The 15,839-nt window shown below is 41.1% G+C and overlaps 1 protein-coding gene across 10 annotated transcripts in view; it reads right to left on the bottom strand.

Annotated features, from left to right (window-relative positions):
- TENM2 (teneurin transmembrane protein 2) overlaps positions 1–15,839 on the bottom strand; it is a 1,186,617-nt gene that overhangs the window by 299,864 nt on the left and 870,914 nt on the right. For all 10 annotated transcript variants that reach the window (XM_054488238.2, XM_054488240.2, XM_063665336.1 and 7 more), the window contains one exon: positions 9,947–10,181. In XM_054488238.2, coding sequence (XP_054344213.1) covers positions 9,947–10,181 — 235 coding nt within the window. The remainder of the gene's footprint in view (positions 1–9,946; positions 10,182–15,839) is intronic.

Raw genomic sequence — 15,839 nt, 5'->3', positions numbered from 1 at the left:
TGATAGTGAGTGAGTTCTCATGAGATCTGATGGTTTTATAAGGGGTTTTCCCCCCTTTTGCTCGGCAGTTGATGCCATGTTGAAGAAGAGTGTGCTTGCTTCCCTTTCTACCACGATTGTAAGTTTCTGGAGGCCTCCCCCGTCATGCTGAACTGTGAGTCAATTAAATCTGTTTCCTTTATAAATTACCGGGTCTCGGGTATGTCTTTATTAGCAGCGTGATAACAAACTAATACAAATAATATTTAAAACAGAATCATACATTTCATCAGTTCTATGGACTATGACTAGAATTTTCATACATGAGACTAGATGCATATTCTATGTGCTCAGTTCCATGAGTGGAGTTTCAAATATTTACCAAGTTTTGCACCTTGTGCTGGATTTCTGCCAACAACTCCATCCCAAGGAACTCTAATCCTTGGCTCTTGAACATATGGATCAAAGAATACTCAGATGTTGTCTCACTTTTTTTTTTTCCTTCTGATGGACGTCAAGGTTTTAGCAATCCTATCTTCCCACGAATTTTTTTCTTTAATGTGCTTCTTCCGAAATTAGCATTGAGAAGTCCTAATCCTTGGACAAATGCCAAATATTCAAAGGATCTGAAGAAGGACTCTAGACCAGAAAGTAAATTCTGGAAGAGGTTACTTAGGAAAGCAGGACAGTGATCTGCGTGGTTTCATTGGTCCTCTCTACCAGATATTTGTCAAGAGGACACTTTATTACAAAAAGTTATTCAAAATAAATCTTCTAGAAAACCAACTGATTGCATCAGGAGCTGGGAGCTGGGAGATATGGATTTATGTGTTTCATGTGTTCTTATCACTAAGGGAAGACTCATTGCCAAGAGCAGACACTCCGGTGGATCTGGTCCTGTAAATGTAACAACTAGGGCAATAAACCTAGATTTGTGGTTGTTCACCCATCAGACATTCCACCACCTTATTTTGGGTGTAGGAACTTCCAATGTTTCATCCAACATGGCTCATAGTTTACTATCTTTCTGAAGCTTTAGACTTCCCGCATGTTACTTTGTCCCTCTATCCCTAGATTCTGCATCTTTAAATGGCCATAATAAAAGTCCCTTCCTACTTCATAGGACTGCTTTCAGGCTTGAGTGAGATAATGCATGTAAAGCATTAATGTTCAGCATATATAAACTAAACAATAACAACTGATTGATAATGGTCATGGTGGTCCTCTTCTTTTTCTACAATAGCTATTACATCTTCTCTTCCCTTCCTTTCCTTCCTTTCTTCTTCTTCATCTAGTCCATTCTAAGTAGCATTTATATCCAGAAACTATTTTTCAAATAATAGTCTGTTAATGTAAAAATAGGCTGACTAATTAACAAACTCTATGGCAGTTTGTAAGTGTGGAGAGGAAAAAGACAGAAAATACCATCCAGCCTTTAAGACCATCATCAACTTTGACAATATCCTGAGTTAAGCCTGGCCAGCCAGTCAGCTTCCAGCAAAGCTGTTTATTAGTGGTTTACTATATCAGGGCAGAAGTTTAAATATCTCTATTATATACAGTTTTTATTGACTTTACATATTTTAACCTTTAAAGATTAAGATTGTAGACATGGTTAAAAATAACCTATAATTCTGCTGGCTGGCAAGATGGCCGAATAGGAACAGCTCCAGTCTGCAGCTCCCAGTGAGATCAACACAGAAGGCAGGTGATTTCTGCATTTCTAACTCAAGTACCAGGCTGGTCTCACTGGGACTGGTTAGACAGTGGGTACAGCCCACGGAGGGCAAGCTGAAGCAGGGCGGGGCGTTGCCTCACCCAGGAAGCACAAGGGGTCAGGGAACTCCCTCCTCTAGCCAAGGGAAGCCGTGAGGCACCGTGCTGTGAGGAATGGTGCATTCCGGCCCAGATACTATGCTTTTTCCACGGTCTTAACAACCCGCAGACCAGGAGATTCCCTTGGGTGCCTACACCACCAGGGCCCTGGGTTTCAAGCACAAAACTGGGTGGCCATTTGGGCAGACACTGAGTGAGCTGCAGGAGTTTTTTTATTCATACCACAGAGGTGCCTGGAACGCTAGCAAGACAGAACCGTTCACTCCCCTGGGAAGGGGGCTGAAGCAAGGGAGCCAAGTGGTTTAGCTTAGCGGATCCCAACCCATGGAGCCCAGCAAGCTAAGATCCACTGGCTTGAAATTCTCGCTGCCAGCACAGCAGTCTGAAGTTGATCTGGGATGCTCCAGCTTGGTGGGAGGGAGGGGCGTCCCCTATTACTGAGGCTTGAGTAAGTGGTTTTCCCCTCACAGTGTAAACAAAGCCATTGGGAAGTTCAGACTGGGAAGAGCCCACCACAGCTCAGCAAAGCTGCTATAGCCAGACTGCCTCTCTAGATTCCTCCTCTCTGGGCAGGGTATCTCTGAAAGAAAGGCAGCAGCCCCAGTCAGGGGCTTATAGATAAAACTCCCGTCTCCCTGGGTCAGAGCACCTGGGGGAAGGGGCGGCTGTGGGCACAGCTTCAGCAGACTTAAACGTTCCCACCCTGTCGGCTCTGAAGAGAGTAGTGGATCTCCCAGCACAGCGCTTGAGCTCTGCTAAGGGACAGACTGCCTCCTCAAGTGGGTCCCTAACCCCCATGCCTCCTGACTGGGAAACACCTCCCAGCATGAGTCAACAGACACCTCATACAGGAGAGCTCCAGCTGGCATCTGGTGGATACCCCTCTGGGCGAAGCTTCCAGAGGAAGGAACAGGCAGCAGTCTTTGCTGTCTGCAGCCTCCGCTGGTGATACCCAGGCAAACAGGGTCTGGAGTGGACCTCCAGCAAACTTCAGCAGACCTGCAGCTGAGGGGCCTGACTGTTAGAAGGAAAACTAACAAACAGAAAGGAATAGCATCACCATCAACAAAAAGGACGTCCACTCAGAAAACCCATCTGAAGGTCACTAACATCAAAGACCAAAGGTAGATAAATCCACAAAGATGAGGAAAAAACAGCGCAAAAAGGGTGAAAATTCGAAAAACCAGAACACCTCTTCTCCTCCAAAGGATCACAAGTCCTCACCAGCAAGGGAACAAAACTCAATGGAGAATGAGTTTGATGAATTGACAAAAGTAGGTTTCAGAAGGTGGGAAATAACAAACTCCTCCAAGCTAAAGGAGCATGTTCTAACCCAATGCAAGGAAGCTAATAACCTTGAAAAAAGGCTAGAGGAATTGCTAACTAGAATAACCATTTTAGAGAAGAACATAAATGACCTGATGGAGCTGAAAAACACAGCACAAGAACTTCGTGAAGCATACACAAGTATCGATAGCCAAATAGATTAAGTGGAAGAAAGGATATCACGGATTGAAGATCAACTTAATGAAATAAAGCATGAAGACAAGATCGAGACCATCCTGGCTAACACGGTGAAACCCTGTCTCTACTAAAAATACAAAAAAATTAGCCGGGCGTGGCGGCGTGCGCCTGTAGTCCCAGCTGCTGGAGAGGCTGAGGCAGGAGAATGGTGTGAACCCAGGAGGCGGAGCTTGCAGTGAGCCGAGATCACGCCACTGCACTCCAGCCTGGGCGACAGAGCGAGACTCCGTCTCAAAAAAAAGAATGAAAAGGAATGAACTAAGCTTCCAAGAAAGATGGGACTATGTGAATGGGCCAAACCTGCATTTGACTGGTGTACCTTAAAGTGACAGAGAAAACAGAACCAAGTTGGAAAACACTCTTCAGGATATTATCCAGGAGAACTTCCCCAACCTAGCAAGACAGGTCAACGAAATTCAAGTTCAGGAAATACAGAGAACACCAAAAAGATACTCCCTGAGAAGAGCAACCCCAAGACACATAATCGTCAGATTCACCAAGGTTGAAATGAACGAAAAAATGTTAAGGGCAGCCAGAGAGAAAGGTCGAGTTACCCACAAAGGGAAGCTCATCAGACTAACAGTGGATCTCTCTGCAGACAGACTACAAGCCAGAAGAGAGTGGGGGCCAATATTCAACATTCTTAAAGAAAAGAATTTTCAACCCAGAATTTCATATCCAGCCAAACTAAGCTTCATAAGCAAAGGAGAAATAAAATCCTTTACAGACAAGCAAATGCTGAGAGATTTTTGTCACCACCAGGCCTGCCTTACAAGAGCTCCTGAAGGAAGCACTAAACATGGAAAGGAAAAACCAGTACCAGCCACTGCAAAAACATACCAAATGTTGATGGTAAAGACCATCAACACTATGAAGAAACTGCATCAACCAACGGGCAAAATAAGCAGCTAGCATCATAATGACAGGATCGAATTCATACATAACAATATTAACCTTAAATGTAAAGAGGCTAAATGCCCCAATTAAAAGACACAGACTGGCAAACTGGATAAAGAGTCAAGACCCATCAGTGTGCTGTATTCAGGAGACCCATCTCCCATGCAAAGACACATATAGGCTCAAAATAAAGGGATGGAGGAATGTCTACCAAGCAAATGCAAAGCAAAAAACAAAAACAAAAAGGCAAAGGTTGCAATCCTAGTCTCTGATAAAACAGACTTTAAACCAACAAAGATCAAAAAAGACACAGAAGGGCATTACATAATGGTAAAGGGATCAATGCAACAAGAAGAGCTAACTATCCTAAATATATATGCACCCAATACAGGAGCACCCAGATTCATAAAGCAAGTTCTTAGAGATCTACAAAGAAACTTAGACTCCCACACAATAATAATGGGTGACTTTAACACCCCACTGTCAATACTAGACAGATCAACGATCAGAAAATTAAGAAGGATATTCAGGACTTGAACTCAGCTCTGGACCAAGTGGACCTAATAGACATCTGCAGAACTCTCCACCCCAAATCAACAGAATATACATTCTTCTCAGTACCACATCACACTTATTCTAAAATTGACCACATAATTGGAAGTAAAACACTCCCCAGCAAATGCAAAAGAATGGAAATCATAACAAACAGTCTCTCAGACCACAGTGCAATCAAATTAGAACTCAGGACTAAGAAACTCACTCAAATCTGTACAACTACATGGAAACTGAACAATCTGCTCCTGAATGACTACTGGGTAAATAACGAAATTAAGGCAGAAATAAATAAGTTCTTTGAAACCAATGAGAACGAAGACACAATGTACCAGAATCTCTGGGACACAGCTAAAGCAGTGTTTAGAGGGAAATTTATAGCACTAAATGCCCACAGGAGAAAGCAGGAAAGATCTAAAATCGACACCCTAACATCACAATTCAAAGAACTAGAGAAGCAAGAGCAAACAAAATCAAAAGCTAACAGAAGACAAGAAATAACTAAGATCAGAGCAGAACTGAAGGAGATAGAGACATGAAAAACCCTTCAAAAAATTAATGAATCCAGGACCTGTGTTTTGAGAAGATTAACAAAATAGATGGACTGCTGGCCAGACTAATAAAGAAGAAAAGAGAGAAGAATCAAATAGACACAATAAAAAATCGTAAAGGGGATATCACCACTGATCCCACAGAAATACAAACTACCATTAGAGAATACTATAAACGCCTCTACTCAAATAAACCAGAAAATCTAGAAGAAATGGATGAATTCCTGGACACATACACCCTCCCAAGACTAAACCAGGAAGAAGTCGAATCCCTGAAGTGACCAATAACAATTTCTGAAATTGAGGCAGTAATTAATAGCCTACCAACAAAAGAAAGCCCAGAACCAGATGGAATCACAGTTGAATTCTGCCAGAGGTACAAAAAGGAGCTGGTACCATTCCTTCTGAAACTATTCCAAACAATTGAAAAAGAAGGACTCCTCGCAAACTCATTTTATGAGGCCAGCATCATCCTGATAGCAAAACCTGGCAGAGACACAACCAAAAAAGAAAAGTTTAGGCCAATATCCCTGCTTAACATCGATGCGAAAATCCTCAATAAAATACTGGCAAACTGAAGCCAGCAGCACATCAAAAAGCTTCTCCACCATGATCAAGTCGGTTTCATCCCTGGGATGCAAGGCTGGTTCAACATACGCAAATCAATAAATGTAATTAATCACATAAACCGAACCAATGACAAAAACCACATGATTATCTCAATAGACGCAGAAAAGGCCTTCAATAAAATTTAACACCCCTTCATGCTAAAAACTCTCAATAAACTAGGTATTGATGAAACATATCTCAAAATAATAAGAGTTATTTATGACAGACCCACAGCCAATATCATACTGAATGGTCAAAAGCTGGAAGCATTCCCTTTGAAAACTGGCACAAGACAAGGATGCCCTCTCTCACCACTCCTATTCAACATAGTACTGGAAGTTCTGGCGAGGGAAATCAGGCAAGAGAAAGAAATAAAGGGTATTCAAACAGGAAGAGAGGAAGTCAAATTGTTTCTGTTTGCAGATGACATGATTGTATATTTAGAAAACCCCATCATCTCCACCCAAAAATCTCCTTAAGGTGATAAGCAACTTCAAGCAAAGTCTCAGGATAAAAGTCAATATGCAAAAATCACAGGCATTTTTATACAGCAATAACAGACAAACAGAGAGCCAAATCATGAGTGAACTCCCATTCACAATTGCTACAAAGAGAATAAAATACCTAGGAATCCAACTTATAAGGGATGTGAAGGACCTCTTCAAGGAGGACTACAAACCACTGCTCAACGAAATGAGAGGACACAAACAAATGGAAAAACATTCCATGCTCATGGATAGGAAGACTCAATATAGTGAAAATAGCCATACTGCCCAAAGTAATTTATAGATTCAACGCTATCTCCATCAAGCTACCATTGACGTTCTTCACAGAATTAGAAAAAACTACTTTAAATTGAATATGCAACCAAAAAATAGCCCATATAGCCAAGTGATATAGCCTAAGCAAAAAGAACAAAACTGGAGTCATCACGCTACCTGACTTCAAACTATACTACAAGGTTACAGTTACCAAAACAGCATGGTACTGGTACCAAAACAGATACATAGACCAATGGAACAGAACAGAGGCCTCAGAAATAATGCCATACATCTACAACCATCTAATCTTTGACAAACCTGACAGAAACAAGCAATGGGGAAAGGATTCCCTATTTAATAAATGGTGTTGGAAAAACTGGCTAGCTATATTCAGAAAACTGAAACTGGACCCCTTCCTTACACCTTATACAAAAATTAACTCAAGATGGATTAAAGACTTAAACACAAAACCTAAAACCATAAAAACCCTAGAGGAAAACCTAGGCAATACCATTCAGGACATAGGCATGGGCAAAGACTTCATGACAAAAACACAAAAAGCAATGGCAAAGAAAGCCAAAATTGACAAATGGAATCTAATTAAACTAAAGAGCTTCCCCACAGCAAAATAAACTATAATCAGAGTGAACAGGCAACCTACAGAATGGGAGAAAATTTTTGCCATCTATCCATCTGACAAAGGGCTAATATCTAGAATCTATAAGGAACTTAAACAAATTTACAAGAAAAAAACAAACAACCCCATCAAAAAGTGGGTGAAGGATATGAACAGACACTTCTCAGAAGAAGACATTTATGTGGCCAACAACCAGGTGAAAAAAAGCTCATTATCACTGATCATTAGAGAAATGCAAATCAAAACCACAATGAGATAACATCTCATGCCAGTTAGAATGACCATCATTGAAAGTCAGGAAACAACAGATGCTGGAGAGGATGTGGAGAAATAAGAATGCTTTTACACTGTTGGTGGGAGTGTAAATTGGTTCAACCATTGTGGAAGACAGTGTGGTGATTCCTCAAGGATCTAGAACCAGAAATACCATTTGACCCAGCAATCCCATTACTGGGTATGAACCCAAAGGATTATAAATCATTCTACTATAAAGATACATGCACACATATGTTTATTGCAGCACTATTCACAATAGCAAAGACTTGGAACCAACCCAAATGCCCATCAATGATAGACTGGATAAAGAAAATGTGGCACATATACACCATGGAATACTATGCAGCCATAAAAAAAGGATGAGTTCATGTCCTTTGCAGGGACATGAATGAAGCCGGAAACCATCATTCTCAGCAAACTAACACAGGAACAGAAAACCAAACACTGCATGCTCTCACTGATAAGTGGGAGCTGAACATTAAGAACACATGGACACAGGGAGGGGAACATCACACACCAGGGCCTGTGAGGGGGCAGGGGGCTAGGGGAGGGATAGCATTAGGAGAAATACCTAATATAGATGACGGGTTGATGGGTGCAGCAAACCACCATGGCATGTTTATATCTATGTAACAAACCTGCACATTCTGCACATGTATCCCAGAATTTAAACTATAATAAATTTTAAAAAAAGCATAATACCCGATAGGTAGTTTTTCATTCCTCAATTGGAATGTTTTTAGTGTTTGAACCAAAACTGCATGCCAAAACTGCACCTAACAAAATTATAATTATATTCTTAATATCATTAAATACCCAATCCACGTTTAAATTACCCCAATTGTCTTGACAGATTTTTCTTGTTAGTTTGGATTAAGAGTCAAACAGATGTGGTTGTTATAACGTTTACTTTGTTATGTAACCATTCTTTGTGTGAGAGCCTGTGTGTGTGTGTTTGTGTGTGTGTGTGTGTGCACACGCATGTTAGGTAATTTTTTGCGGAGGAAAATAATAATAATGCAGCACCCTTTGTATTTTGCTTAGTGCTTCATTTTGTGTCATTTTATTTATTTCTGTACCAATTCTTTTAAACTAATGTTGAGATCAAGGATATTTATTGGCTTAGGTTCATTCTTTTAGTTTCTCTTAATAAAGCAAAAATTCTTAAAAAATCCTATAATTGTCAGAAAATAAAATTAAAAGTTTGGAGTGATTATAGTGACAAAGAGGTATAACATATTAATTTTCAGGATCTTATAAAAAACAAAAAAATTATAGATAAGAAACAACTCCAAATGCTATGACTTTCAAAACTGCTTCCAGCTGTGTGAAGAGAATTCACTGGCCATTATCAGAAAGATTACAGATTATTTCTGTCTTTCCTCAAACCTAAGTTATTAAAGTTTAAAATCTATTTGGGAACTTTATGAAGGGTCAGTATGAATTAGCCCTCCTCTCTGTTCAGTCTCCATGGTTCTTCCAGACAAGGAAACAATAGCATTTGAAACACACAAACCAAGAATGTGCCTGGGGGTAGAGCAGCAAGGCTGTTTCAGAGTCTGGCCAACCCACACAGAGCCTTCACTGTCAATGACATTCCAACCCCTCCATACCCTGACTGACAGGTCTTCTTTCAGATCATTAAGGTGTGTATGGTTTTGGAGAACAGAATTGAAGGTGAAAAAAGGACAGAAGCAAAGGCAAAACAAAACAAAGCCAGACCTGGAGATCATTTTCAAACTCTTCCCTCCTCACATAAGTGCTGCCCCTTTTTTCTTGTTTGTTTTTATACATTATTGTTTGCCCCACAGGCATCAAGCTGTTAGTGTGTACAGGAGGGATTAAAGTGAGACTGCATGTTGGATGAAATATAAATTTAAACTATACTTCTGTCAGTTTGGAATCAGGGATTGTTTCTCAAGGTCTCCCCAAACACTTAATTTCAAATGAGTCTTCATTTATTACTTCAAGAAAAGCCGAATGCATAATTTATCAGCAGCTTTCAGTCAATATACCCTTATAAGCATGTTTCCCATGAGCCTTCGAGTAAAAATATGTTATGCTAATTCTATTAGTTGGGTACACAAGAGCTATCTGAGAAAGTAAACAAGCTTTAAAAGGAGACACATGTGAACGAAGAAATACCTGTCAACCTACTGTCCAGGGTCAAATTACCAAGGGAACAAGGAGGTGCTACACTTGTCTCATTATTTATACCCAGAGTGTCTCTCCGACTGGAACTCTGAGACACCCAGTGGCTCTGTGTGGTGACTCAGGGGTAAGGTGACACTGAGTGTGACTGTGAGCTGGCGATGGGGACTTACCGGGTCTCCAGTGGCACGTTGCTGTTTAGCACCCAGCTGTCCTGAAGCTGAACGGACTCTGGTGTGGTGGCCAGGTCATTGGGCGCTGGGGCCGGGGCGTGGATCTGACTCCGCCGATTGGTCAGTGAGTTCCTGTTGAGGGAGTTGGCAGACGAATGGTGATGGGACAGCGTGTGGTTGTGAGGGGGTGGGAGAGGGGGCCTCAGAGTCGACTGGCTGTGGTGGTTCGGAGGGCCTGAAAAAAAAAGGAGAAATGACTGTTAGCGTCTGCAAATTCCGGTCTCAGGCACTCTGCAAACCTCTGGAGGAGAGTTTCAAACCAAAGTCTCTAAGATGACAATTGCTGAAAGCCGCAAGCTAGAGCGACAGATAAGACTGCGGCAGGCATCCCAGAGTCAGTTACAAACAAATAATTGGCTTTGATTTGCATTTATCCACACGCATCAAATGAAGAATAATGAGAAACGAATTTAGCAAAACCAGGTGGATAAGGGCTGACCAGAAGAATTATTTGAAACATATTCATACTGCAATGAAAGTAACATGACATTCAAGGCTGATCGCTGTCGTTAACAAGTCCCTATTCCCTTTCCAGGTAAACTAGTATACTGCACACATTCTTTTCAAAAATTTCATCTTTTGAAGATATTAAGAATATGGCACACTCTAAGTCAGGGAGTAGCACCTTTAAATACCTGTAGGGGCTAGGCAGGAAGGTGGAGTGGGCTAGCTATGGACTGAGTTGAGGTGAAGAGACTAGGGGGCAGCCCTCACTCAGCACCAGGTCAATTTTGCTCATGTGGGAATGAGGGAGAGAGCTCAAGGCAGCCGTAATTTCTAATTTCGCTAGAAAAGCTGGAAATCTGGACTTGTAGATAAAATTTCCTAGTTTTTAAAAACGTTGACGACTCAAAATAAGATTTATATATATGTATGCATGTATACACACATGTTTGTGTATATAGGTGTGTATATATGTGTACATGTGTAATATACACATATACATATATTTGAAAATGAGAGTGAACAAAACACACCTGTGAGCCCGCTCAGCTCAGCAGGTTGCTGACTCCTCTCCTCTGAGAGATGAACCCTGAGGACTCAGTCTCTGGAGAAGGTCATGGCAGATGTTTCAAGCCATGACCCTGACTCCAAATTGCATCCTGCGTTTTTTTAAATAACAAAATCCTCTATCCTTGCAGGAAAAACAAAGGAGAGCTCTCCCTTGGAAAATATCCCCTTGTAGATATCGCTGTCTCTGACAACTCCACACAAGGTTTTCCTAGCAACCGATTCTCAATCTACAAAATGAAATATTTTAAGCATAATGAAAATGAAAGTAGTTCGCTATGCGATGAAGCCTATAATTTCGTTTTAATGGATGCTGAAACATGACTTTTAATTTGTGTCCTTTGAGAAAGTTTATTTTTTGAAGCTTCCAGTCAGGGCTGGCAGCTCACCAGGTGACTGCTGAGCCTTGTCATTTTTGGCCCCTGCCAACTTTAAAAATCCTCAGCCCCTGCTGTCCTGGCTTTAAGAAGTTGGCTCAAGTCATTTAAACAAGCAATTTGACACAAATTTCAACTACTTGTCTCCTTATGTGGCCGGGCTACATCTCCAAAAGGTGTAATCTACATTCTGGGGTTCCTGTGCAGGCTGCAGAAACATTCTGAAGAAAAGACAACATGTCAAGAAGATACTAGGTTTAGAGAGCATCCTGACCAACAAAAACAAGAAGGAAAAATACGCGGAGGAAACAGGTTCCTTGAAGTTCGCATCTCTAGGCTGAAATTACTTGGGTGAGTTTTTTTTTCTTTGTGATGTTTAGAAAAGGACAGTGACAACAAAAACCCAGTGGGAAATACCACTGTACAGTTGTATAGATTTTAAATCATGTCCTCCAAATGAACCTGTAATTCCTATTTTACATTATGCATCAGTGACATTTTAAATATATCTTTGGGGGAGTTTCATAGCTGTAGCAGGCTATTATATTTTCTGGCATTGTTGTCTGTCTAGTAATGTATTGTTACATAGTTATTTAGCATTTGTCTGTCTCATATTAGTGGAAAGAGGTGGGAAAGGGGGGTGAAATGATGTAATAATGATCCTTCAGGGATGCTATCCAAGCCCCTCGCACATGGTTAATGAATTCTCATGCCTTTCTTTCCCCCTCTCTCAACTCCCATCCAAGTGGTGTCATTATTCCCCATTAGTTAGGTAATTACGAGACTTACCTCAGGAAGATGGGGCAGGTCAGTGCACAGGTGAGAACCTGCCCTCCTCAGCCCTAAGTCCTAACTTTCCATCTCCCTCTGTCCTGGCCCCCACCCTCCCCTCTCTGGACCACACACTCTTCTAAAGTACAAAGAGGCCATATAAAGGATTTAATTCCCTAAATGAGATACCAGACCCTCCTGCTTCCTGTCTATTCACTCTGAGCTAAGTTCTCCTTGACTACTCCAGCTTGTGTGGCCCTTGTGAGGTCCATCTGTGTTATGTGTGGGCAGAATTCCTGCGGTTGCTTGTGTGCTGACAATATCCAGGGGTGGTCCCCAGGGGCAAGAGAAGCACCGACCCGGATGCTATGTGTTATGTTCTAAATAAAATGAATTGGGAGTTTTCCAGTTAACTAGAAGAGAGGTCAAGTTCTCTTTTCATTTATCCTAATGAGAAAGCCTAGAGCTTCCTGGGGGAAATGGAGAAGGAAGAGTAAGGGAAGATGGAAGAATACTTAATTCTCCACTCACGCAGCCCTCCTATAAAGCACCATGATATTTCATTGCAAATAGATCAAATTATTGACAGCAACAAAAACAAAAATTATCCAGCATTCTCGGTATTGGAAGACATTCTCCTCCTAACTGTTGCTCATTTTCACCACGACATTGATTATATTTGCTCATTTGTCTATCTATCCCGCAGTCATATTTCCCGCAAGAGACAGAAGGAAAAGACAATTACAATACAGAGTGGTAAATGCGACCCCTGGGATATATACAGAGGAATGTGGGAACATCTAGGAGGGGCATTTAGCTAGAGGTTAGGAGATAAAATCTACAGAACTAGGTTCAAGAATTGAGCCTGCCACTTTCTAGTTGTGTGAACCTGGGCGTGCTACCTCATTTCTTTCATTCTCAGCTTACTCATCTGCCAACTGGTGAAAACAGCAGTAACTACCCGCTAAGGTTGCTGTGAAAGTTAGAGACGAAGGATGAATGTAAAGTGCTAAGCATGCTGCCTGATGGTTGGCAAGTCCCCGAAAACCAAGTGCAGAGAACAGTCAGTGATGGGTTCTTTCAGGGATGAAAGGATGGATAAGACATAACTGCAGCTCTCAGGGAGCCCAGATTTGAGTAGGAAAATTAAATCCAAATTTCATCTATCTAGGGCAGATGTCACAGACTGACAGCCCTCAAGCTGAATATTATCAAAAATTCAAAGTTGTGATTTTGCATAGTGTTCCAGATTTCTGACTTCTCTTGAAAGCAAAACCAAACCCAAAATATGGAGTCTGTATCCTCTCAAAACAACTGGATAGAGCTGAATGCTGTGAGGGGTGGGGTGGCTTATCTGATTTACCATCAACCCTAGCGATCCCTGTTCTCTTAACTTAGCTGGCTGTATGTATTTATGTTACTGACGCCTAATAGTATGTTTTTGACTCCTGGTTTCACTCGGATGCCCTGGTATTCAGTATAAGTAACGTACCTCTGGTATGAAGCACCTCTGCTACAACAAATGATCACAAGCACCTTTTTGCATTTATCACATTTCACTACAGTCATCCAACACACTTGCTGGGTGGGAAGGTTTTCTGTTTCAAAAATGCAAACAATGCTGACAACATGCCTTCTTGCTTTCCAAAAAGCCAAAATACACGAAAAGCCCTTCTGTAAAGCAACTGATGTCTTCAACCTACTATGAAACAGAGATGAATAACTCAGCTTGATGAATGAACCCTCATGTCCACTGTAAGTTCCATACATTTATTGGGTTTAATTAATGTGCATATTATTAAGAGCTCTTCTATTACATAAATATGAAGTTACATAATAATGCAATTTAAACATAAGAAACTGTGTAAGGTAAATTTTTACACAGTATCAACCTAATCAGTATGCTATTAGTGGACAAAAGGCAACTGTCATTAAAATATTGGTGCTGACCTGATACTGTACCTGATTTACCTCCAGTCCAGAACCTGGAATTTACTTTTAGGTACTGCGTGGCTTTTAGTCCTAGGAAGAAGGAACTGTCTTATTGTCTCTTTACTAAAAACCAGGGGAGGTATAGGTAAGACGCCTGGAAAAGATAAGTGAATTTGTAGAGAAGATGTTTCCTGTATGTTTAAAAATCAAGGGCTTGAATGAGCACTGCTGTTTGTCCTGCTAAAGAATAGTCTGTGCTTCTGCGCTTTTAGATTTTCTGTGGGACAGTTGTTGCCAGTTGATTTTGAGAGGGACGCCAGTCACATAGTCTGTCCTTCCTAAATGCCTACTGATTGGCAGTGAAACTTGAGAAAAATGAAGCAGTGCTTCTTTGTTGAGTAACAATACCAATTCCCATAAAGTCAGATGTGGGAAGTGAAAAACCTTGGCTTATCAACTTTTGTGTTGACTCCATTAGGGTTGCTCATACAGCATGGGGAAACAATCAATGCCCACGTTTTAAACAACATATAAAGGAAGAATTTCAGGGGCTCTAAGGAAGAAATTGTTAATAATCGACTATTGTTGCACTCTGCCTAAATAAACACCTGGAGGACGTGTTTAGGTTGGGTCTACTCTTGCCAAGCGTCGACAAATAGATGGGGTGGGAAAGCAGAGACAAATTAAACCAGGCTTGTCTTGTGCCATAGTCTTCACCAATTTTTCCTGGTGATTAGAAATGATGATAAAATATATGAAAGAAAAAAATAAAAGTAAGGGCCTGCCTAGCTGCTAATAAATCACTCATTCCTGGGAATGGCATGCCAGTGGTTGGTCTTTAAAATTTTCAACTCCCTCAGACTCTCAGATGACAAATTAACCACAAACTCTTTGCCTTCTTCTCCTGAACCACCTTTTAGGGCAAGTTACATCTCGATAGCAATTTAAAGATTCTAAAAGAGGAGATGGTGTTGGTAGAGATATGAGAATCTCTGGTTGATAATATCTGGCACCAGGACACCCTGTTCAAATTTGACCTTGAATTGGCCAGAGGGAATTGGGGGTGAGGATTTTCAAGAATAACAGTGTCTGGTTAGACCTAAGGAGGACAGAGTCTGTTGCAGATGTTCAGGCTAGTGGTTGGCTTGAACCCCTGCTTGGCCACTGACCAGATATGTGGCCACTGGAAAGTGACATATTTTTCTTTCTGAATCTGTTTGTTCACTTGTAAAATGGATGTAGTAATTTTACTTCTCATACATGACTGTTAGGAGAGTCAAATGGAAATATATTTTTAAGCAGCCTAGCACAATTCTTGGTACATAGCAAGCTATTAAACACATATTATTATGATTATTATTATTTGATGTAATTAATCATTGTGATAATAGTAATGGCAGCTACAGCAACTATGACTCTGAGGAAAATGATGAGTACCTCCTAGGGCACTGTGGGCCCCACTTTTCCAAGTTCTTTGAAATGGCGGTTCTTGGAGGGGGATATTCAATGAACATGGGGCTGCAAAATCATCAACCTCTGACCCCTCCACCTTCAAATTCGGCCGGCAGGAGGGCAGAATGACTAAGTGACATGGCCAGGAGCTATTAACAGACAGTCTCAAGAGTGTCTCTCTAAGAGCCCACAAAAATAAAACTTGGGATTCAGAACTGCTCCATTTCCATAAGCAAAACAACTGATGCTGATGATAACAAAATGATAATATTGACCATGGCTGCCATGAG

Source organism: Pongo pygmaeus, chromosome 4, assembly GCF_028885625.2.
Source record: "Pongo pygmaeus isolate AG05252 chromosome 4, NHGRI_mPonPyg2-v2.0_pri, whole genome shotgun sequence".
NCBI lineage: Eukaryota > Metazoa > Chordata > Mammalia > Primates > Hominidae > Pongo > Pongo pygmaeus.
Note: the sequence above shows the minus strand (reverse complement) of the source record. Positions and strands in the feature narration are given on the sequence as shown.